Genomic DNA, 24,623 nt, shown 5'->3' on the forward strand with positions numbered 1-24,623 from the left:
CACCCTCCTGTCGTTCCATGGCAGTATCTTACGTGTTCACGTGAGCACAATGATGCATGCGTGTGGTGCTGACATAAGAGCCGGCCAATACTGAGCCGGTGTTCTGACGCAGAACCCGGAAGTGCTGCACTGTGTTTACAACGTGAATAGCGTCAGAGAATAAATTGTTGAATAAAGTCGAAAGCTCTCAGATTTCATCAAAAAGATCTTCATTTGCGCTCCGAAGATGAATGAATGTCATCTGAATGATTTTTTGGGGGGGGGGGGGATAATTATGTATTATCTACACATAAAGACATCAAGGTAAAGGAACATACATATGTCCAATCTAAAAGACTTTGTCTAAAACATGTATACCTCTGCATAAAACATACTGCTACATAATAGCATTATAGGTACAGACACTGCCAGTATTTGTAATCGTTGAACAGCAATGAGAATGTGAATGATTTTATTGTATGTGTCCAATTAATTGTAGGTGCCTTATCTATCAATAATCACCTGGATTAACAAAGTATGCATTACATTGTGACACAATCACAAAACAAACTGCAGTAATGTGCCACATAAATTGTAAAGCTCAGACTAAAATGATCATACATAAAATCACAGTTAAATCTTTTCATAGTAACCCAATAAAAAAGAAAAAATAAGAAACACAACAACATACAGTAAGTTTGTTAGATTTCAGTAAAAAAAAAAAAAAAAAAAAAAAAAATATATATATATATATACAGAATACGCTGATTTCACGCAGCCGCCATTTTGAAATCGAAAGTGAGGCTCCGGTGGGAAGAACCCCGGAAGTAAAGATAAACAACAATGCCTTGGATTACCAACCTGAAGCTGCTGCCGCGATTTACACTATTGGATGTTAATATTCAATATAGGATATGTATATAGTTAATTCCTGCTTCTGTTTTTACATTCTGAATTATATATAAAAAAATTATTTTATTTATAAATGAATTTCACTGTATATAGTCTAAAGTATGAAAGAAATGTATGTACATTTTTAGAATTGACACAACATCATTAAACACAACAATACGCCATCGCATTCACGACTCACCTGTGATTAAAGGCGACACTTCCGGTTTTCTTCCCACCGGAGCCTCGCTTTCGATTTCAAAATAACGGCTGCGTGAAATCAGCGTATATGCCCATGGAACATGATAAAATACACCAGTGATTTCTCTGCTAGGACAGTAAAATCCAAAGTACTGTATACCTAAACCTTCAAAATGCTGCAGTTTGTAATACAGTCAATGCCAAATAATATAGAAAGAAGGTCTTGCTGGCCATATTACTAACTACTGGGTAAGGCTAACCGATAGACTCAGTAGAGCTATACAAGGACAGGCTTTCGGCTGGCATCATTCCCTGAACTCCAAAAAAAAAAAAAAAAAAAAAAAGCATTGAAGGGATGCTTAAGTTTCACATTTTCAAAATAACATTAACAAAATAGTATGACAAACCAACTTGTCATGCATGTCACGCAAATACTTATGCCACAACACAGTAGGCCTACTAGACAAAAACTACACACAGCAGTTTCAAAGACAAGGCTTAAGCCTAGTCACAGACTACAATGCATGTTTGAGCTGTTTTAACTGAAAGTAACTTGCACTGACATATATTCAAATATGTCAGAGCCATTGTTTTGTCTCAAGATGCACATCAGTATGTTTTTGTTTTCAATAGTGCACGTTTATAAAAGCTACTTAAATCTCCTAATTGAACTAAGGCCTAATCCTGGCTTAATCTAAGCCCTGTCTGTGAAACCAGGCCTATGTGTTTTTGATATGTTATGGAGCCCATGAAGTTAGGTCACTGACCGTAGCTGGCACGCAGGTGGGGGTTGCGCAGTCGGCTGTCTTTGCGCAGACTGCCCACAATGATGGTGACGCAGGAGAGGAAGAGCACCAGCCCGATGACGATGCCAGCCACCACCAGAGGGGACACCAGCAGGCTGGCTTCATTACCCCCTTCTTGGCAGTCTGGGTACTCATGAGCATGACTGCTCTGGTTTGAGCTCGCTGAATGGAGGACATGGTAGAACCAGAGATGTGTGGAGGTTCGAGAGAATGAGGGGAAATGGGATGATGACATGAGAAAAAGAAAGAAAGAAAGAAAGAAAGAAAGAAAGAAAGAAAGAAAGAAAGAAAGAAAGAAAGAAAGAAAGAAAGAAAGAAAGAAAGAAAGAAAGAAAGAAAGAAAGAAAGAAAGAAGGGAAACAGGAGAGAAAGATGAGACGGATGGTCAGTTTTTAAAGAAGTTTCAATAATTTACAGTAGCAACTGTTACATAAAACACAAAAGAGACATTTTCTTCTTTCCCACACAGATCATAATGGTGTGGGATTATGTCAGTTTCTATATAATAACCCTTCTTTGAGACACACAAACACACTCACACACCTACCTCTCTGTGTACCGCAGATCAGGAACGCTCCCCAGACTTTCATCCCTCAGTGGATTAGATTCTCAAGTCTGCAGCGTTAAATTTTTAATCCTGACCCGTTTTAATTTTTAAATATGCGGGTGGAAGACTTTCATTTCAACTCACAAGAAGCCTAACTCCAGCCATTAGCTCCCCTCTGACTTCCTTCACCCTTTCCATTCAGACCAGAGATAAACCAAAATAAGACACACACACACACACACACACACACACACACACACACACACACACACACACACACACACACACACACACACACACACCAGAGATACAGTCAGATTCAATAAAGCCTATTGGGAAAGATGATGATATTAACACTCTGTGGGCTTGAGGCCACCAGCCCTTCCCGGAGATAAACAAGACTGAAATCAAATCAGTGAATCTGTGGGGCCAGCAGTGCTTGAATGGTAACCATATTTATTCTAAGGACAAAGGAAACATTTGGAAGTGTTTAGTGTGATCAAAAGGTCGCCCAAGGTAAACAAAACACTTCAACTTTCTCAATACATTGCACATCACCTCATATCTCAAAGAATCTGAAAACAGTTTGTTCGAAGATTTAGTCTCTCTAAGCCCCTCCTTTCCCAGAGCTACTCCATTGGTCAAATGGCCCAGGCTGTTGCGATTGGTCTACTGCTTACAGCGCGTCGGAAATGAAACGGCCATTACCATATCTGAATTTCAGCTCCAGAGGCTTCATCAGCACTTGTATTACACACAATGATGGCGTCGATTTTCCGTATCAATTCCAGCGCAAGCCTTCATCCTTTTGAAGAGCATGCAAAGCAAATCTGCAGCAACACGAACCAAACTCTTTCAGGCCTCAGCTACAACTGCAGTGTTTGAGGGCGGTTCAAAGTAGACACTGCTCGAGGAAAGCCAATGAAGCCCATAGGCTGGAATTATGCAAATATCACACTGTTACAGTACGTGAGTATGTAACAGGAAGTGAGACAGAATTTGCTGATGACTCGTTTCGGCAGTTTAGAATTGATTTTTTCGTTTAGGAGACAACAACTTTATTTCTCATGCACTTTGATCTTTACAACTTTGCAGACCTTTTACATTACTAAACAGCTAAAGAAATGTAATGTTCAAAAAAGCATGAAAGGGGCAACTTTAATGGTTGAGCTATATCTTGATTTAATTGATCACATTTTCTGCCTGGAATGATTGAGCAAAATATCACACCTCTACAGGCCAGAGGTAAAATACTAGAAAGACCCAACACAAAATAATCACAGTCAATCAAAAGACCTCAACATCCATAATTTAAAACTTTTAACATCACATGTGCTTTCTCACACAAGGATCAACAGAAAGAGTAACTAAAAGGGTGTTGAGGTCACTTGTATATTTGCCATTTTGAACTTCAGTCAGTAATGTTAGCAATTATTACTTATTTTTTTACTGAATATATTTAAACTTTATAAAGTTCCTGATTCTTTTTAAGGACAATGTGTAAATATGGGTTTAAAATATAAATTCATCAAAAAAAGTATAATTTATATATATATATATTGCATTTAGAGAATGAGTGAATATCAGCTGCGTTGCAAACATTTGGAAAAGAAACTGAGGTGCTAAATGTTGGTCTGTTAAACTTTGTGAAGGTGGAATACAGCAGTGTTGTTAAAACACCTCAATGCTCATGAGAGTCATTAGAAACGTGCTGTGAAAAACACGGTTGTGTATCAGACTTGGTTAATTATTATTAGTTCACAAACCTTCACAATTATTTAAACTACAGAATAAATAAATTAAGCAGTGGTATCAGTCAAATAGTCATTAAAATGTACTTTCAAAGACACTACTGTTAAAACGTTTGGGGTCATTAATTTCTTTTAAAAACAGTCAATACATTTATCGATCTTTTGAACATTCTATTCATAAAAGAATCCTGAGAGAATGTATACAAAATATTAAGCAGCACTGTTTTAAACACTTATAACAATAAGAAATGTTTCTTGAGCACCAAATCATCATATTAGAATGATTTCTGAGGATCATGTGACACTGAAGACTGGAGTAATGATGCTGAAAATTCTGTTATTATAACACAGTTATTTTAAATCGTAAATATATATTACAATATTATTGTATTTTTCATCAAATAAATGCAGCGTTGGTGAATGGTGAGCATAATAAAAACATATATATATATATATATATATATATATATTTAAATTACCAAGCAAACCAACTTTTGAATGGTCGGCCTAGTGTCACAATCATGTTCAGTCTGTTTTGTTTTCATTCATGACGTGTTCCCTTTGTTCTAGTTTCCCGCCACTCGACAGTCACCATGGACAATAACTTCATTTATCACAGCTGTTTGGCGTTTAGTTAATCGTCACTAGCCGCGTTACCATTACCCTTCAAATTGCGCAAATTGAAATTGCGAATTGAAAATACGCCCAATGGAAACACGTCAATTTCTCAAAAACTCCCATTTATCGCAAAAACGTTTTTATGCTCGCATGAGGTGGTTTTTCAGGCAATTCGAAAAATAAATATTTCGTAAAACTCCAATGGAAACAGGTTTTGCGCATTTACAGGTCACCTGACGTAGATGACGTGGTGTGTTTGGACAGAATACGAGACAGAGTTCTTTATTAAATTCATATAAGACAAAATAATTACAGGAATAATGGATTCTAAACCTCAAATAAATGCCACAATGCACACTGTCTCGCACGTTAAGTATCTTGTTCTGTGTTGCTTAAATAAACCCTGTGCTAATACCTGATCTTCTTCATCTTCCTTGGATTATTGCATTACAGCTACAAACTAATTCTAACCCTAAAACTATTTTTTGTAGAAGTGAATTTGTAACTAATTTAGTGTGTGAATTCAGTTCTCTTTTCTCCTGGGTAATTAGCAGTGGTTAAACATCACTACTTTGAATTCAACTCATTCATCTATGTGTTCAGATCTGATTTATTAGTATTACTGTGTACTAATCCGTGGGTGGTCAGCGCTGGTTGACAGTGAGGTCTCTAAAGACCACATGGTTGTGTCTCCAGGGCTACAGCAGCATGGAAACCTCCGGGCATCCAGCTGGTGTATGCTAACATGTCTGCTGTGTCCTCTTCCTCAAGATGTGTGCTATTATGTGCTGAATCTGACTGAGATTGCATTTGGGAGATCAGGTCACTCCGGTCAGACTGGATTCAGTCAAAGCGTGTGGCTTATGTAAGTAGTCATGTCCTTCTGCTGTCCTTCCCTCTAGCCCTTGCATCCTAGTCCTGTCTAAGATAAAAACTCATGGCTTTATGCAGAAGGTTGCAGCAGACTAACATGCAACTCTATTGCATAATAACAACAACTTATGCTTTTTATGCTCTTCTTTAGCCTCTTTTACACACACACACACACACACACACACACACACACACACACACACACACACACACACACACACACACACACACACACACACACACACACACACACACACACACATCTTCTCTTCCTGCTCTTGTCATGGTTCCCACTGGGAACAATCCAATTTTGTGCCACATATTTCCAAAACTACAGCCCACATTTTGTGTTCAAAATTAGGTACTTTCTCACACTCCTATTTTCAGTTCTACACTAAGAAAATACTACTCTAAAACTCTCTTCTTTATTTTCTTTTTGCAGTAAAAATTAAATAAATCTAAGCATTCTTAAAACAAGAAATATATATTTTTAGATAAAACAGACAAAATATACTATAATATTTAAGGTAAATTCTTACAGTTTTTCTGAATTGCTAAAACACATTTCTTGAAACCATCACTCACTTTCTCAAAACATTAAACACAAAACCAAAGAACCTCTGACTCTTCTGGCAAGATCAAACTATTGCCTCAAAAACATTTTATCTGTGCTCAAAATCATACAATGCTTTCAGATCATACACACATGAGTCAATATTATAAACACTACAGATCATTCGTTAGACACTACAGAGAAAAATGGAGAACACATAATCCAAAGCATGCAGTTACAGAAAAAAAGTATATTGTAACAAAGTAAACAAATTTCGCAATTACATAAAAATGAATAGTAATGACAACTTACAGTAGTGAATAAGTTGTATACTGTGGACTGCAAATTGTATTATACTGAAAATTGTAGTATTGAATGTCTGTATATTCAGCTCTTGCATACTGTGAAAATACAGTGACCCAACTGCAAAAGCCAAAAAGGTTATTGTAAAAAAAAAAAAACTCTAAATGAAAAGCATGTTACAGTCACTCAGAAGAGTTGTGCAACAAAATCAAGGTCAGTGAGAGAGATTGATTCTGCTTCAGCATCATGTCTTCATGTTGGTCTGGCCGGAGGACTTTGTCCACATCACAGACAATGTCATCTCAGGCAAAGGTAAAAACCCTAAAGCAGATCCAGCCTTGACAACATTCTCCAGACCTTTGCTCTTTCTCATCCTCATCCTCTTCCTCCTTGTTCACCACCTCTTATACACATAATCTTCCTCCTCTACCTCTTATATTGTTTCCATTGTTCCAAAATTTTGAGGACATTGTGGGACTCTGAACTGACTTGTATTATGTACAGTTGGTTTGGTCACATCATTAGAAAAAAGTGTGAACAATTTTAAGTCGTTGTGTGTAAACGATGACAACTGTGTTGCAGTTGTGTTTAACTTTCAAATACCTGTGTTTGGCGTTTTGAAACATAAGTGCATCACAGTGCGAAATGTGTTTTAGTGAGTGAGAATGTGTTTAGAGTTTTGAAAAAGAGTGCATGAGATTTGCAAACAGTGTTTTAACTACCTGAACTTGTTTAATGTTATACAGAAAGAGAGATTTATTTGACAAATTGTTTTAGGCTATTGAGAATTTGGTTCAGAGAATGAGGTTGAGGGCCAGATGTACGTACATTTGCAAACGCAGCGTTAATAGCGCCATGGCCAAGATGCAGAAAGCACGTGCGTGTTATGTACCAAACCTGCAGTTCATCAGGTAATCAGAGCCGTTTTACTATACCGTAAATTGTGCGTATTTAAATGTGCAATTGAATGGGCCTCCTCCTCTCTTTCCATCATGGATCAGCCACCAAGTCAGGCAAAACAGCGAAAACAAAAATTTAGCGATAACGAGGTTGATCTGCTTGTTCATGAGGCAACAGCAAATTTAAACATCATACAAGGCCGGAATTCCACACCCACACAAAAGAATGTCATCTGGACCAAAATCACAAAAAAAATCAATGCAATATCCTCGACCCGCAGACAGGTGGAAGAGGTAAAAAAGAGGTGGCAGGACCTCAAACGCCATACCAAAGAAAAAGTTGCATTTAACAGGGCACAGGCCAGGAAACCCGCTTCCTAAGTTACACCTGCTTTTAAGAGGCGGAGAATTTTCAGCGCAAAATAGAAGCACGCTTTCACCGGCGCATATGTTTTTCTGTACATAACGCGGAATACATAATTAGGCGCAGTTTACGCTTCCCCTCCCATCTCTTTATGTGACACTCCCACTTTCCCCTTGACCATCCCATGAATGCATATGCATGACACGAAAAGTGCATATTCGATTTCTGACCCACTCAAACCCAAACTGTAGTTATAAACTGTTTAAATAATCCAGTATTATGCATGATTCTTCAAAAAAGGGTACATTGCAAAAGACAAAAAGGCTTTTCCATGTTGCTGAAATGTTCAGCATGCTATGCAAGGCAACAATAGACTCAGTGCCGAAAACTCTACTTGGACCTACGCTCCTGCTACACGTCACCACTCTGCTCACGTGGGCAGTGAGAATAACCTGTTCATTTGGACTGCTTATGTGCTGATTTGCGGTGCAGTGTGAAAAATGTTGAAGGGTCAGAGAGAGGGTGGAAAAAGTTTATATAAAACTGTATTATGATGTAAGTACAGTAAGTATATGTGTATGTTCTTCACATAGATTTACTTTGGCAGGCCTCAGTACAAGATTTTTCCTGTCCTTTGGACTCATTAAATCATCTCAAGCTGACACTAAGAAACCAACCAAACACATATTTCAGATCATAAGACAAAATTCCAACACTTTACCACCTCTCTATGTGAACAAGCTAAACATGATTCAGGAAATTAGAAATGAAGTATCATGGCTAGAAGATTTCTTTATAGCGGATATTACAGTAGGGCCAGATTTACTAACAGCTTGCTCCAGCGCAAACCCTATTTTGGCGTTAAAAAACTACTGTCAGGATTTACTAAAGACACGCTGCAGTGAAAAATTAGCACTCAAAAGGCTTGGACAATTATTTTTGCCGCTGACCTTATTGCATATGCATTTGTAGGATTTTCCTCTTTAGATGTAACATGTTTGGGAGGAGAGTATTTCAATTACTGGTCACATTACTGGTATTAGTGCCATTATTTACCATTTTGTGCCATTTTGATTTGCACTGGATTCACAAAATTTTGCTTGATTAATTAAAATTAGTCCAAGACCGGAAAGACCATGACAATAGGTTCAGGTCTCATTTCAGGATGGTCAGCAGCAAACAATGTCCAAGTTTTGTAAGAGCCTTTATATTAGGGAGAATAAAACCATTGAGTGAGATTTTATCTGAGGACTTCTCAGTGTGATTACCGTCCACATAAATAAATACTTGCAGCAGCATTTACAGAAACATAAGGACATCATTTAGATCTCTCAGCAACCAGGATGAAAAGTGTGTGAAGAGAAGGTCACTCCTACCCACACATCCAGCAGCACACACAACAACACACACAGGAACAAATACACACAAGCCTCTAGAAAGCTGATTCTAATAAACACAAGCCCTGGTTTGTCTCACTGAATATTATATGAATAATAAAGGAGAGCACAAACAGTACTACAAATCAAATGTGATGAATCTAAACAAATGATTAGTCCAACCATAGCTCAATATTAGAGTAAGAAAAAATGCAGTACATACAGTGTCCAAAAGTCTGATCTAATTTTTTTTTCTCTCTCTCTAATTAAAGGAAGACAAACCAAATAAGACATTCTGAAATTCATGTAATTTATTTTTCAATTCAACTTGTAATTCTGGTAATATACTTTGTAATTAAAATGTTGCATGTTCTATGAAATAATTTTCAGACTTTTTCCACTGTTTGTACAACTAATGCAAATATTCATACATGATATTCTGTAACCTATAACATACACACCTAAATAAAGCATAAATTCTCGCAGGAAGAATACTAATGTGGCTCACTACGTCACAAAATTGAGTGTTAAACAAAAGTTTAGAAGGCTGCAGTCCTGTATGTGAAACCATTGTTCTGGAGTGTAAAGAGACACACAGGCAGCATGTACACACAGCAGGAGAAACTGTCAAGATGTCTTGGTCAAAAAATCTGTAAATATCACTGTTGTGATCATTTGGCCCTCTAAGAGTACATGTAACGGTCATAATTATTATGGCTGGTTGTTTTGCCACACTCTGCAATGATGTGAAGTGGCAGGGGATTTAGAGGCTAAAAAGAAAAAGAAAGAAAAATGTGAAGTAAGTGACCTGAGGGGAAAATTGTAATAGGAAATATAGAATCTTATCATATTATGGGGTGTCTGGGTGTTTGAGTATGACCCATCTAAAACAGAGCAGGGTGATAATATATGTGTGATGCTCTTAGTTTTAAAACGGAAACAACTGAAATACATTCAAATGTTTTGGGTCAGTAAGATTTAAATTGTAATAATATTTCTAAAATATTACTGTTATGCAGCCTTGGTGAGCACTTTAACTTCTTTCAGGACTTTTAAAAAAATCTTACCAACCCCAAACTTTTAAAAGGAGGTGTATGAATACTTTTTTATTATTATTTTTTTTTTTAACTGTTGAGAAATAAGTTACTGATCAAATAAAGCTTTTACTCTTACAGCATGCCAATTCGGAGGCAGCTAACCCCATGAAATGTTATATATATGGACAAGTACCACATAAGTAAACTTGTAAATGTGTTTCACACCTACAGTACAAGGCAAACTTGCCTCATACAAGCTTCTCCTGAACCTCATAAGAAATGCTATCTGCCAGAGTCGTTAAAAGTTGACATAACCTTTTACTCATTTCCACTTCTGGGTCCTAAGAGATCCAGCTAAGAAGGGCGTGACGGATAGTGCAAGCCTTGACACATCCTTCAATCTCTCCAGCTGACCCAGATAACACAGACCATGATTGAAAAAGTCTACCAGGCTTCTAAAATTGTCAAAAAAGCCTATTTAATATTGTCATATTAGTCACATTTAGGTAAATATTAGTATACACTTGTCACATGCATGTTCTTTTTACTTCAGTTCTCTTATGAGAGTACTCTCGTGTTGCGTAAGTTTAGCTTATGCTACGGGAAAAAAAAAATTCTCGAGAATACTGAAGCAGAAAATTATCCTTAATTTTTAATAATTTAAAACGCATTTTCTACAGCAGCAGACCTAGGTGAGGCAGCTCACGCGCCTATAGGCTTCTCAGCAGCAACTGCTGCAACCTATCAGTGCGTCTGCCATGACTTCAGCGCCAATGGGAAGCTTTCCCTGCGCTACGTCATGGCCCGCCAATATGGGTGTGGCCTAAGCCTATAAATACCCTTCGCTTAGGTTGCACTATGATTTCGTCTCCTTTCAGCGTGTGATTCACATTGCTGGATCTTCCTGAGAAGAAGAAGCTGCACCGTCGAAAAGCAATTTCAGCGGGATGAGCTCGAGTTAGAGGACGCCGGCTGCCTTATCGCCGCCTTCACTCGCCGTGCCTGGTGCGCTATCCGGCGCCTATATCCTTTCTCGCTCCGTGTGTGTTCGCCACTGCGACACACACATTTTCTTCTGAAAGAGCCGTCATTTTTCAATGCCCACCATGTCCTGCGGCTCGTGTCGAGCCACGCTCAGCGACGGGGACCACCATGCGCTGTGCGCTTCCTGCCTGGGCCGGGAACACGCGGACCATGCGCTCGCCAACGGCAGCTGCCGTGAGTGCGAAGCACTGCCTCTCTCGACCCTGTGGGCTCGACAGGCTCTGTTTTCCGCCGAGTCCGCCCCTCAGATGCCTCCTGCTGGACCGCGCCGTAAAAAGCGCCGTTCGCAGAGGCCACCCGAAACTTCGGTGAAAGAGCTCTCACCGACGGCTTCCCCGCGAGTCTTTTGGAAATGTCTTTTCTGGGGATAGAGTTGGACTCCAGGTCGATGGTGGCGCGCCTAAAGCGAGAACGTGCGGCAGTAATCCAGTGTCTAGCAGCGACATTCTTAGTGGGGAGGAATCTCCCCCTCAGAGTGTTTCAGAGGATGATGGGTCTTATGGCCTCAGTCTCGACGGTGCTGCGGCTGGGTCTGCTATACATGTGCCCCTTTCAGCTATGGCTGAGGCGGCGTGTTCCGGCGTGAGCATGGACGTCAGGCTTGCTGCGTCTCACGGTGACTCAGACATGCGTGGCAGCACTGAAAACGTGGACGAGGGCCGGCTGGTACCAGTCCGGCGTGAACCTGGGCTTACCCCCAGTAGTCAAAGTAGTCTCGACAGACGCCTCCAACACGGGTTGGGGCGCCCTTTACGAAGGGAGGCCATCGATGGGCCTGTGGTCAGATGCAGAAAAGCATCTACACAGAAACTGTCTAGAGATGAAAGCGGTCGAGAATGCCCAGCAGTTTTTCCTCCATGTGCTGAGGAATCACCATGTTCTTCAGAACAGACAATATGTGGTGTCTTATATAAACCGCCAGGGCGGCCTCAGGTCCCGGAGCCTGTTTGCAAGAGCAAAACACCTCATTATATGGGCCCAGCACAATCTGTGCTCGCTGAGAGCAGCGCATGTTCCGGGCGTCCTGAACGTGGGCCCAGACATGCTGTCCAGGGCCAAGCTTCCCCCAGGGGAATGGTCCCTGCATCCCCTGGTGATACAATACATCTGGGACATCTTCGGCAGAGCGGAGGTAGACCTATTCGCGTCACAGGCCAACGCTCATTGGCCATTGTTCTTTTCAAAAGAAAGGGACGCGCTGGCCCTAGACTGGCCCAGACGCCCTCTCTATGCATTTCCCCCGGTCGCCTTGTTACCACAGGTAATCAAGCGAATCAGGGAGTGCAAATGCTCAATAGTTTTGGTAGCCCCGCTCTGGGAGAATCAAGTTTGGTTCCCAGAGTTGATGGAACTGGGGAGCACAGCTCCATGGCCGATTCCGCTGAGGAAGGACCTGTTGTCCCAGGCCGAGGGCGCAATTTGGCACCCATACCCAGAGCTGTGGGCCCTACATGTGTGGGCGATCAATTACTACCATTTCACCTCCCAGAGGGAGTGATGAACACGATCACACAGGCTAGAGCTCCGTCTACTAGACGGCTCTACACGTCTAAATGGTCAGTGTTCGCTGAATGGTGTTCAGCTCATGAATTGGACCCGCTACATTGTGAGGTAACGGTGGTGCTTTCTTTCTTGCAAGAGCTGTTGGACAGCGGGAGAACCCCATCCATGCTCAAGGTGTATGTGGCGGCCATAGCAGCATTTACGAAACCTGTAAATGGCCAGTCGCTGGGAAAGAATGACCTCATAATCCGTTTTCTCAGGGGTGCTAGGAGGCTGAATCCTCCTCGACCCCCTTCGGTTCCAGTTTGGGACCTTTCTACGGTCCTAGAGGCCATGAAAGGTAGCTCATTTGAACCTTTACATGCGGTGGAGCTAAAATACCTTTCCTTCAAAACCGTTTTCCTGCTGGCAATGGCCTCAGTAAAACGGGTGGGCGACCTACACACGCTCTCAGTGAGTGCTACGTGTCTGGAATTTGGGCCTAATGACTCTAAGGTCATCCTCAAACCAAGGCATGGTTATGTCCCGAAGGTGCTTGCGACTCAAGTTTAGAGCGCAAGTTATTTCCCTGTCAGCCCTCCCTGTACCCGACAGTGAGGATGGGGTTAATTTCCTTTGCCCAGTTAGGGCCTTGAGGATTTATGTGGAACATTCTGCTGCCTTTAGGCAGACAGAGCAGCTTTTTGTTTCTTTCGGTGGCCGTGTTAAAGGGCTAGCCACCTCGAAACAGACCCTGTCCAGATGGATAGTTGATGCTATTGCGTCAGCTTACGCCTCCAAGGGCCTGGATTGCCCCTTGGACATTAGAGCCCACTCAGCTAGAGGCATGGCCTCGTCGTGGGCATGGACAAGCGGGGTTTCACTTCAGGATATTTGTATGGCAGCAGGCTGGGCCTCCCTGTCTACATTTATAAGGTTTTACAACCTAGAAGTGCCTGCCCTACAGGCTAGGCTGTTCTCAGTCTAATTATGCTATATTAACTATGTCTACCCAAACCAGTTCGCTTAGACTGTTGATATATTGCAACGTCCTGTGGGCCTATGCAGTTTCAAGGCTGATATATTGTCTTAACTGTATATATGTGTAAGCACCTATCTTCATATTACCGAGTCGTCCCGCCCCGCTTTGCCGCTATGCGTCTATTCCACTTATACATGAGTCCCCGGCAAACTGCCCTTGGGAGATTGGTGTTGGAATCTTAGCACGCACGGCGTTTTACATTGGGTTCCCATAGCGTAAGCTAAACTTACGCAACATTAGAGTACTCTCGTAAGAGAACAACACTCGGTTACTAACGTAACCTCGGTTCTCTCTAGAGAGGGAACGAGTGTTGCGTAACCTGCCGTGCTTGTGCTGCGTTATGGTTTTGCTTCCAGTCGTCTGAAATCATAGTGCAACCTAAGCGATGGGTATTTATAGGCTTAGGCCACACCCATATTGGCGGGCCATGACGTAGCGCAGGGAATGGCAGTCATGGCAGACGCACTGATAGGTTGCAGCAGTTGCCGAAGAGCAGCCTATATAGGCGCGCAAGCTGCCTCACCTAGGTCTGCTGCTGTAGCAAATGCGTTTTAAATTATAAAAAATTAAGGATAATTTTCTGCTTCAGTATTCTCGAGAAAAAGGAGTTTTTCCCGTAGCGTAAGCTAAACTAACGCAACACTCATTCCCTCTCTAGAGAGAACCGAGGTTACGTTAGTAACCGTGTGTCGTTTCTGTGTTGTCTGTATTAGTTATCGTTAGTCACTATCAGGGCCGTCGCTAGTGGGCTGAAAGGTGGTGACAATTATAGATACAAGTATACAATTACAAAATCCAGCAGTTATACTATATAGGCCCCTGTTGTATGAATAATTATAATATTTATATTAGTTGTATGCCTGAGATTTAAATGAAAACCACAAAATCATGCAACAGTATTTTTTTCCCCAAATATCTGCATCTCTTACCTATGGAAGCTTGTTTCCGCCGCTGAATAATAAATACATAATAATAATTGCGACTTTTTATCTCACAATTGCGAGTTTACATCTCGCAATTCTGACTTTATTTCTCAGAATTGCGAGATATAAAGTCAGAATTGCGTGAAATAAAGTCGCAATTGCGTGTTATAAAGTCAGAATTGCGAGATATAAACTCGCAATTGTGAGATAAAAGGTCAGAATTCTGACTTTTTTTCTCGCAATTGCGACTTTATATCACGCAATTCTGACTTTATAACACGCAATTGCGACTTTATATCTCGCAATTCTGACATCTTTTCTCAGAATTGTGAGATATAAACTCACAATTGTGAGATATAAAGTCCAATTCTAAGGGAAAAAAAGACGGACTTTTTTTTTTTTTGTACCACAGAATAGTTTATATCTCACAATTCTGACTTTAGAACACGCAATTGCGACTTTATATCGTGCAATTCTGACTTTATATCTCACAATTGCGACTTTATTTCTCAGAATTGCGACTTTATATCTCGCAATTGCGACTTTATTTCTCAGAATTGTGACTTTATATCCCACAATTGCGACTTTATATCTCGCAATTGTGACTTTATTTCTCAGAATTGCGACTTTATATCTCGCAATTGCGACTTTTATTTCTCAGAATTGCAACTTTATTTCTCACAATTCTGACTTCATATCTCGCAATTCTGAGAAAAAAGTCACAATTCTGACTTGATATCTCGCAATCGTCAGAAAAAAGTCAGAATTGTGAGATAAAAAGTCGCAATTATTATTATTTATTTATTATTCAGTGGCGGAAACAAGCTTCCATACTTACCTCCCTAAAAATGGTTTAGTCTGATCTAAAGTATTTCTGAATTATTCAGTCAGTGACAAACATCAGATGGACCCAATGAAATTGTAAGTCCCACCCCAGCTCATGAACAGAACCAATCAGAGTTGAGGCGGCAGCTGCCTGAAGTTAACGATGAACTTGGTGGAAGAGCAGGAAAAGTAGATAATTGAATCATTACCCATATTGCATACTCCGGTACAGTAGGTGGCGGTATGCACCTGATAAGTCATGGATGCAATCCGCCTTAAAACTAAAAGAAGAAGAAGAAGTGGAAGAGCAGGAGACTAACTTTAAAAAAAAAAAATTTGATGTAGTCTAATGAATGATCTGTAGTGTTTATAATTTTGACTCGCTGTGATCTGAAAGCATTGTTTGATTTTGAGCACAGATAAAATGGTTTTGAGGCAATAGTTTGATCTTGCCAGAAGAGTCAGAGGTTCTTTGGTTTTGTGTTTAAGGTTTTGAGAAAGTGAGTGATGGTTTCAAGAAATGTGTTTTAGCAATTCAGAAAAACTGTAAAGACAATGTATCTATCACCCTCTCCTTCGTCGTGCGCTTTCTACAGCCACCTGACCGTGACAACACTGTAAAAAAGTGTCTGCCTTAAATTTTTAAGTACAATCAACTTGGATGTTTAAGTCATTTCAACTTAAATTGCATTAAACTGACTTAAAAAAAAAAATTGTTGAATCTTGTGTAAAAGCTGAAATTTGCTTGAATACATAGTTCTGGCATTAAACTCTAGATGGCACAGGCTGATAAGTCTTTGACTCATTTGGTAGCAATCACATCATTATCTACATGGCACAGCTGATTGGTTGCTGTTGCATCAGCGTCCGATGAGCTGCAGCTCAACATTCAAACAAATACCGGGATTAGCAGTCTGCAGCACACTTTCAGAAACCCTCCACCTTCCCCAGCTCCACCTGTATAGATCTGCTACGGGGATTAAATCGTCTATGTTATGTGCTACAGCAGCAGCAGCTTGTCTTACATGCTCATGTCTGTGATTGTATTGGCAGTAGCAAGTCCCAGTACTTGAACTGCAGCAGCAACAGCGTAGCGGATCTATTCCACCAAGACCAAATACATTAACATTGCCATATCCATAACCATGCCAATCTCTCCGATAGTTGTCATGATATAACTTATTTTTATGAGTTAAAGCAATGTAAAAAACATGTTGTTATAACTTATTGATCATATAATTTGTTACAGAGAAGAATTGGTTTATAATTAGATTAAATAAGCTTTTAAGGAAAGAAATGGCATGAGAGGTGTGTAAAATGTCTAACATCACAGATCTTATGTTTTCAAATCTGTGATGCAAAGCAGGCAAAGGACTGATGAGATAAGACAGAGGGAAGAGCCCTTAGTGACAAGGTCACAGGATGGACAGACGTGTTGTCCAGAACACACAATCCATTCTCATAAAGCTGGAGAGGGCCGCTCCAATGAACAGCTATTGATCCAGGCTTTGGTGTTTTGTTTCCTTTTAAATCAAGAGAGGATTTTCATGCTTTGACGCCTCGGTGCTATCTTCTTTCCAAGAACCCATTTAAAATCAGACAAGCACTTGGACTTAAAATAATGAAGGATTAAAATAATAAAGATTATTTACTCTAACTGTGGATAATACTGCTACAATTAATATTTGGAATGAAAATTATCACAGGGCTTATATAACCAACAGAAGAACAACAGTAATAAAAAACTAATAAGACTGCAAAAATTTACCCAATTATATCATAATGAAATACAGAAGCTAATATTAGAAACAAATAAAGTGAGGCAAATTATTGCAACGGTTGAGTTATTACTGCTATAGTCTCTTGTGCACATTAATTGTGCATATTATTGTCTTTTTCATGCTCTCATAAATATCAGAATAAATCTCACTAACAACAGTTTATTTCCCTCAGAAGAAGCCTAAACTCTAACCCCAACTGTTCAGAGGCCTTTATAGGGACACGTCTGCAGAAGCAGCAGTGCTAAACTGTCACTGTTCAGTTCAGGACATCAGTGTGTTGATTTAGCAGCAGCAGTGCAGCTTCCGAGTATTGAGCAAACGTCAACTCTGATCCAAGATCAGCACTGTGGAAAGCATTAGGCAGTCATGTCAAATGAGCCACTGAGCGAGGGGAAGCATGGAAAGCCATCAACACACAAAAAAACCTCTTGTTCCCTCGTGCCAAGGGCAAGTCTGGGCAAACACCTTCCTATAACAAAGACTTACGAAGTAAGGAAGAGTTCATCACAAAATAAAAACTGTTATAAAAGTAGACATATTATATAAGTCTTCTGGAGTCATACGATAGCTTTTCGTTATTAAAGGGGAAAGAAATGGTGTTTTCAAAGGCTATTCTTAAAAATGGCACCATATGCCGAGAAACGACACATATAAACCAGTGATGGCATTAATGATTGCAATCCTGGCGCCAAGAGTGGGGCTGATGTGTGAGATTCAGTGAAGGGAAATGCTCCTCTCATAAAGCCATCATATGTCTTCAGAAGACTTAGTAAAAACCTAGTGCATGAGTCATATGGACCATGCCAACTTACAAATTTTTTTGTGCTTACTAAATAGATAGTTCATCTAAAAATGAAAGATACGCCATCATTTCTTCACCTTCATGTCATTCCAAACCTGCTTTATTTTTGTAAAACCTGTCTTTTTTTGTGTGTGCCTATGATGAAAGTCAATGTTCTTCCAATTTAATCTCATATGTTCCACAGCAGAAGAAAGTAAGTCATACAGGTTTGGAACAACATAAGGTTGAGTAAATCATGACATAATATTCAATTTTGGTGAATTTGCCTTTAAGCTTGACGGCCATGGTCATTAACAAATCTGCATACATTTTTTTTCACAAATTCTCCTATTGCATACATAAAAATAACAGCATACATATTTGAAATGGCTCAAGGGTGATAAAATGACAGACTGTTCATTTTTCGGTGAACTCTTAAATGATTCCTTTATACTGTTTGTACATTGTACCTTGTTACCTTAAAATGTGTGTTCATACCCAAACAAAACATGGCAAAACCGGATATAACTGACATTAAAATTTCATAATCTTCTGATCTATGTTCATTACACTGGTGTATTTCCTCTAAACTATGTGCGCACACACACACACCGATACACACCCACACAACAGTTTGGATGAGCTGTTCACAGCTGGCGTAATGCATTCATAATATTTCCCCTGCAGGGCCTTTAATGTGAGTGTGCGCGGATAAGCAGAAGAGTCAGCGGTGATCCTGCGGGCCTGTAACGGATGCTGGCTGTTTGCTCTGTGACGGATGGTGGATAATGGATCTGATTGTGGCAATGATGTTTGCTCCCGTCCGCCGCCTGTGCTGAAGGCGGTCTCTGGGAACACTGTGTCACTGTCTGGCCTTGTTTGATGAGGTTTGTTACTGGGCAGTCTGTCTGTCAGCATGCTGGGCTCATTCTAACCACCCCAAATCGACAGAACAGAACTGTGGGCTTCAGCAGCTCAAGGTCAATCTGTACCCAGCGCCATCTGACTCGGACTGGACAACAGCTGCTGACCGGAGAGCAAGAAACTATAAAGCATTGGGGCAGCAAGCGAACACACGTATAAGATACCACGAAACATGAATAACACTGACACAATGCATGCACACATTAGGGTAAAAATAAGTAGTAGGAGATCTGCAACAGGAGGGGATAGCTGCAACATTTAGCTTTAGCTTCTTAGCTTTAGCTTTGGTTGTGTTTGTGCGGAATTTAACAAAGCCCCAAGAACACTGCTCTGTGTCATGCCTAGCAACACCATTAGCTATTCTAAAATCACTGTAAACCACAGATTCACTGGGCTTATTGCATTTATAAACTGGCTACATATACTTGGCAAGATGTATTACAATTAACACACAGCAATAAAAATTTAATAAATTATTAATAACAATTTAAAACCTATAGTCTTACATAAAATATGCATCAAACGGCAAGTGACCCAAGGAGCAAAGTTGATATGTACACTAATGACATGACTTTTCATGAATAAGTATCATTACACCTAGCTGATGTATCAGTCATCCCATTTACCCCCCTAATAGGTAAACTTGCAAGACATGGAAAAGCAAATACATGGTAGTAAATATGTTGTCAATTATCGCGTCAAAATCATGCCAAGCAATTCCTCCATACTATCAAAAGACTAAATCATTGCTTTTGGTTTGCACGTCTAGTCCAACGGGGGTGAAAGAATGCAACATGCCACAGTGAGTTTTTCTAATGGAGATTCAGAGCCATTAATTTCTGGTATAATGGAAGAGAAAGAGCCTGCTGTACAGTACACGGTGGAGCCTGTAGTGAATTGGATGTGGGTCAGAGAAATGCCGCATATCTAGGTCATACTGAATCGTACAGAGGCTTAAGCCTTCTCTCATTCTGGCTCACCTATTAATAAAGCCCATAGGGGAGACACAGATTACAATTCTGCCTGTGACGCTCCATATTCACAAATCACAATCTCATTATTTAGCCAGACAACAAAGCTCAAATGTGCAGTGAGGAGGTCAATCATAGGGAATAGCTATTATATACTGGCTACTCCGTAATTTTCTCCCAATCTGACACTGGATGAGTGCTGAAGATTTGCATAAAAGAAAATTCTGTCATAATTTACTCACCATCGTGTTTTCCAAACCTGTATGATCATCTTTCTTCTGCGACCACGAAAGTAAATATTTTGAAGAATGTTCATTACAGTTTTGGTGACCATTGACTTCCATTGTATGGACAGAAAAGAAATTCATACAGGTTTGGACCAATATGTGGGTGCCAGCCAACTCAGGTCTCCCTTTCTGTGCCAAACACACCTGGTCATTGGGGGAAAAGCTGTAGATTGTTGCAACTGTTGGTATGAAAGTTCCCTTGGTTAACAGGGAACTCTGATAAGCAGGACAGAATGAGGTTGTAATATATCCTCTGGAGAGATGTATTTCAAATGTGGGTAAAACAAAGGAAGTGACAACAGCAGCAAAACAATCTGTAAGGCAAAATGAACCATGTCCTGCCATAATCAGACTTAAAGTCAGCATGAAACGGAAGTTGCGTTAGTCTTTTCTTTCCCATTTTAACATATATCTGAGTGATGTGGCTTCTCAAACAAGAGAAAAACATAGGGTGGTACTTGATTTTGTCCATCGGGAATTGATTAAATTATTGTGGTTTTCTATTGCTGCGATTACAGGTCATCCCGCCCTCACACAGAGAAACACGTCATCAGAGAAGAGAAAAGATGTCATTGCAAGAGGGAGGGGAAGTTATTTTGATGAAAGATTACAAGGGCACATGAATAAAATAATAATAATAATGATTATTTATAATAAACACTGCAATATTCTATATATATATATATATATATATATATATATATATATATATATATATATATATATATATATATATATATATATATAAAACAAAAAAAAGAATTGTCAATTTTGATTTTATGGTGACTTTGAAGCCACACACATCCACATCATCCGGTCCGGTAACTTTTTTTCCTGGATCTATCTTCATTGATGACAGCAAGGTAACAATCGCGTTCGCACAAAATGACATCACTGTTTGTCATTGCTGTGAAATTAAACCACTAAAACATCTCAATACAATCAGCCTAACTTAGGCAATAGCTCTCCATTAAGCTTAACAAACAAGCAAGCTAGTTTGGTGTTGGCATAAAATAACACTGTGCAAGGTCGAAAATGCCACTAAAAATAATAAAAATGCCCCCAAAATTCAAGATATGAATTGCCCTTGTATGAGTTCTTGTTTTTTTGTGTGTAATATAACATAGTTGAGCAATATTACACAAGCTATTTGCTATTGCTTTTTTCCTAAATATCAGCACGATTGCAAATTATACAACAGTTAACAATATGTGTATTATATTCATTTATTATTTCTAGACACAATATTATCAATTTGTACTGTTGTTGGTTTATTTTGCCAGCAAAAAAATAAAAAATAAAATAGTTACAAACAGCAGAACAGTTGTGTCTCCCTGGAGCATAAAGTGATGTTTCGTTCTTGAATATTTTTTTATGCGTTTTTAAACAAATTGGGTGAGTCAATGATTCAATGACCCATTTATAAAGACAGTTGCTCAATTCGGAGCCACATACTATTTTTCCCATATCAACAAGTCACTTGCTTCGTTCATAAATGAATCAGCCTGTTTGAACGAATCGGTTGAATAAATTATTCTATGATTCACTTATTAAGACTTGTAGCCACCTACTGAAGGTTTTAGTTTCATATATAGTTTCATTTTATTTCCCCCAAACATTTCTATATTTAAAAAGCTACGTTTAGAACATTCATCGCATAACATTATTTGTGCAATTGTAATTGCAGTGTTAATGGATTTTGATAAATGTGACCCTGTATAGTAGCACGGGTATATTTGTGGCAATAGCCAACAATACATTGTATGGGTCAAAATTATCGATTTTTCTTTTATGCCAAAAATAATTAGGATGTTAAGTAAAGATCATGTTCCATGAAGATATTTTTTTAATTTCCTACCGTAAATATATAAAACATTTATTTTTGTAAGTGAATGCAGCACAATCACAAACATAAATGGGCAATTTTAAAGGCGATTTTCTCAATGTTTCGATTTTTTTGCACCCTCAGATATATATATATATATATATATATATATATATATATATATATATAAATATATCTCTGCCAAATATTGTCCTATCCTAACATTTAAAAAAAACAAAAAACACCACCTTTAATAGCTGCATATACACGAAGAACATGATACATTAATAATTTTCAACAGTTGATAGAGGAGAAACTTTATCTACAATAGATTGCTGTAGTTTCCCCCAGCTATTGGACTGCAGTATGAATACAATTAAGTGCTTTTTGCTTAGCTATTGTGCATGAGGCAAAGACAGCTTCCTCAGTCGGCTACGCTGTCATGGGAGCTGTCAGACGGATTTGGTAAACAGAGAGAGAGTACAGCAAGTCAGTGTCAAAATCTCCACGCTCCACTGTCTAATTCAAGAAGACTAAGTGAGAGTGCAACTATCCACTTTCATGTTTACTGCTCCTGAACTTTATAACGAATCTGTGAGATGTTTGTAAAACCGCAACCACTCAAAATAACAGAAGACAAAAAGAATGACAAATGTGCACCTATTATAAGAATTTGACAACATTCACTGTTCAACACAAATTAAGCAAACACTGTTGCAGTACAAAAACTCTTCCTTTATGTTCATAACAGCATACTTCCATACTCTTACTATTTCTGCTGTATATAGCATGTAAAATGTAAAATGTTCTGCATGCGTAACATACCTGGATTTATGTCAAATTACATGGGAAAATGTGCAGGAGGGCAGAGAGAGCCCTCAAAACAATTTACAATTGTGAAACATCATCTACAATATAGCCTAATACTTGTAGATATTAATATGTTGCTTGCAAAAAATAACTGACTACAAACTGACTAAAAACTGACTACCCACTGAAGTTTTGAATATCCTTGTTCTTACATATCACGAACAAAAAATTAGATTAAACATGAATATCTATTTTTATTATTATCTCCATAAACTCTAAAAATGCATGACATTTTACAGCAAAAATAAATAAAAAAATTTCCAGGAGTATATACTGTACAGCATTTTACACAGTGCGCAACAAACTTAAATTTAATTTTAAACAGTATCAGTTAGCGTTTTTGTTTTCAAATAAGTAAAATATAATAAATAAATAAATATAAAAAATCCAATTATTGTATAGTTGTCATGCTAGGTTGTTGCAAGGAATGCGTACGACAAAGGAGAGTAGAACAGGGAATAGACTTTAATAATAAATCCACAAACATGAAGATTCAACATATACATAAACGAGATCGGACATGGAACTGAACAAAACAGGGACTATATATACACAGGGATAATGAGGGAAATAAACAAGAACAGCTGAAGAGAATGATAAACTAATGAGTTACCAAGGAAACAAACTACAAACTCAGGTAGGCTTAACAGAAACTAAACAGAACATACATGTTACAGGGTTCCTGAGGAGGACGAGGAACAGGAGAGGGATGAAAACAGTCAGGGGCAGGTAGAACAGTCCATGGGGGAGTGGAGGATGGGAGGAGCCAGGAGGAGGAGGAGTCCGGCGGAAACGCAGAGTCCAGTCAGGACAATGCCCTACAGCGGAGTAGAGGGATGGAGGAGCCATTGTGGAGATTTCCTCGACGAAGCCATGAGGACAATGGATGGAGATGAAGCTGGTGAAGAGGGAGCCCAGAGCGCAGACAGAGAGCAGATGTACCAGCATGACACCACAGGCTTTGGAGGCTGCAACGGAGCCGTAGCGATGACCCCCAGAGGTGGAACCAGGATCCTGAAGGGCTGAGGTGGAACTGGAGTCACTGAGGGCCGAGGTGGAGCCAGAGGGACGGCGGAGCTAGACTGAGCCGTAGGGGCTGAGAGACGGGGCGCAGCAGACCGTGGTGCAGGCGAGGTGAGGAGATCTCCATTGGAGGTGGAGCCGGAGGATCAAGGGTGCCCAGTGGAGCCATAAGTCAGATGGTCAGAGGTGGAGCTGGGGGAGGGAGGAGCCAAGGCAGAGGACTCAGGGCGACGGGCCGAGGGACGGGAACAGCGGCTGGAGGTGGAGCCGGGGGATCTTCTTGGCTGGGTGAAGCTGGAGACCTGAAGGACCAGGGCACATCCACACAGAGAGAAGTCGAGGGGCTGAAGGGAACAAGCAGAGGTGGGCTGATTTTGGATGAGGAGGTGGGAGAGAGAGGTTGGGAGGGAATTCTGGAAACACAGTAGACTCTGAGCTGGGCAGGGCCAAGAGAGTTCATGCGGGGCAGGACCAGTGGGGGCAAAAGAGAATTCATGTTGGGTGGGACCAGCGGGGACGGGAGAAACAGGGAAATTTCCTCATCTGAATTCTCAAAATATCCACCAAAGGTCAGTAGCAGCTCACCATCAGTGGTGAGAGTGTAGGTGGGGTCTTCCTCTATTCCCTCATACTACACAAGCATTCCT

General features: G+C 39.9%; 1 protein-coding gene across 1 annotated transcript in view; it reads right to left on the reverse strand.

Annotated features, from left to right (window-relative positions):
- bean1 (brain expressed, associated with NEDD4, 1) overlaps nt 1–24,623 on the reverse strand; it is a 57,782-nt gene that overhangs the window by 21,725 nt on the left and 11,434 nt on the right. Inside the window, exon 4 of the mRNA XM_082162199.1 lies at nt 1,839–2,039. Coding sequence (XP_082018325.1) covers nt 1,839–2,039 — 201 coding nt within the window. The remainder of the gene's footprint in view (nt 1–1,838; nt 2,040–24,623) is intronic.

The sequence above is a fragment of the Leuciscus leuciscus genome (assembly GCF_965113295.1).
Source record: "Leuciscus leuciscus genome assembly, chromosome: 2".
In the NCBI taxonomy this organism is placed as follows: domain Eukaryota; kingdom Metazoa; phylum Chordata; class Actinopteri; order Cypriniformes; family Leuciscidae; genus Leuciscus; species Leuciscus leuciscus.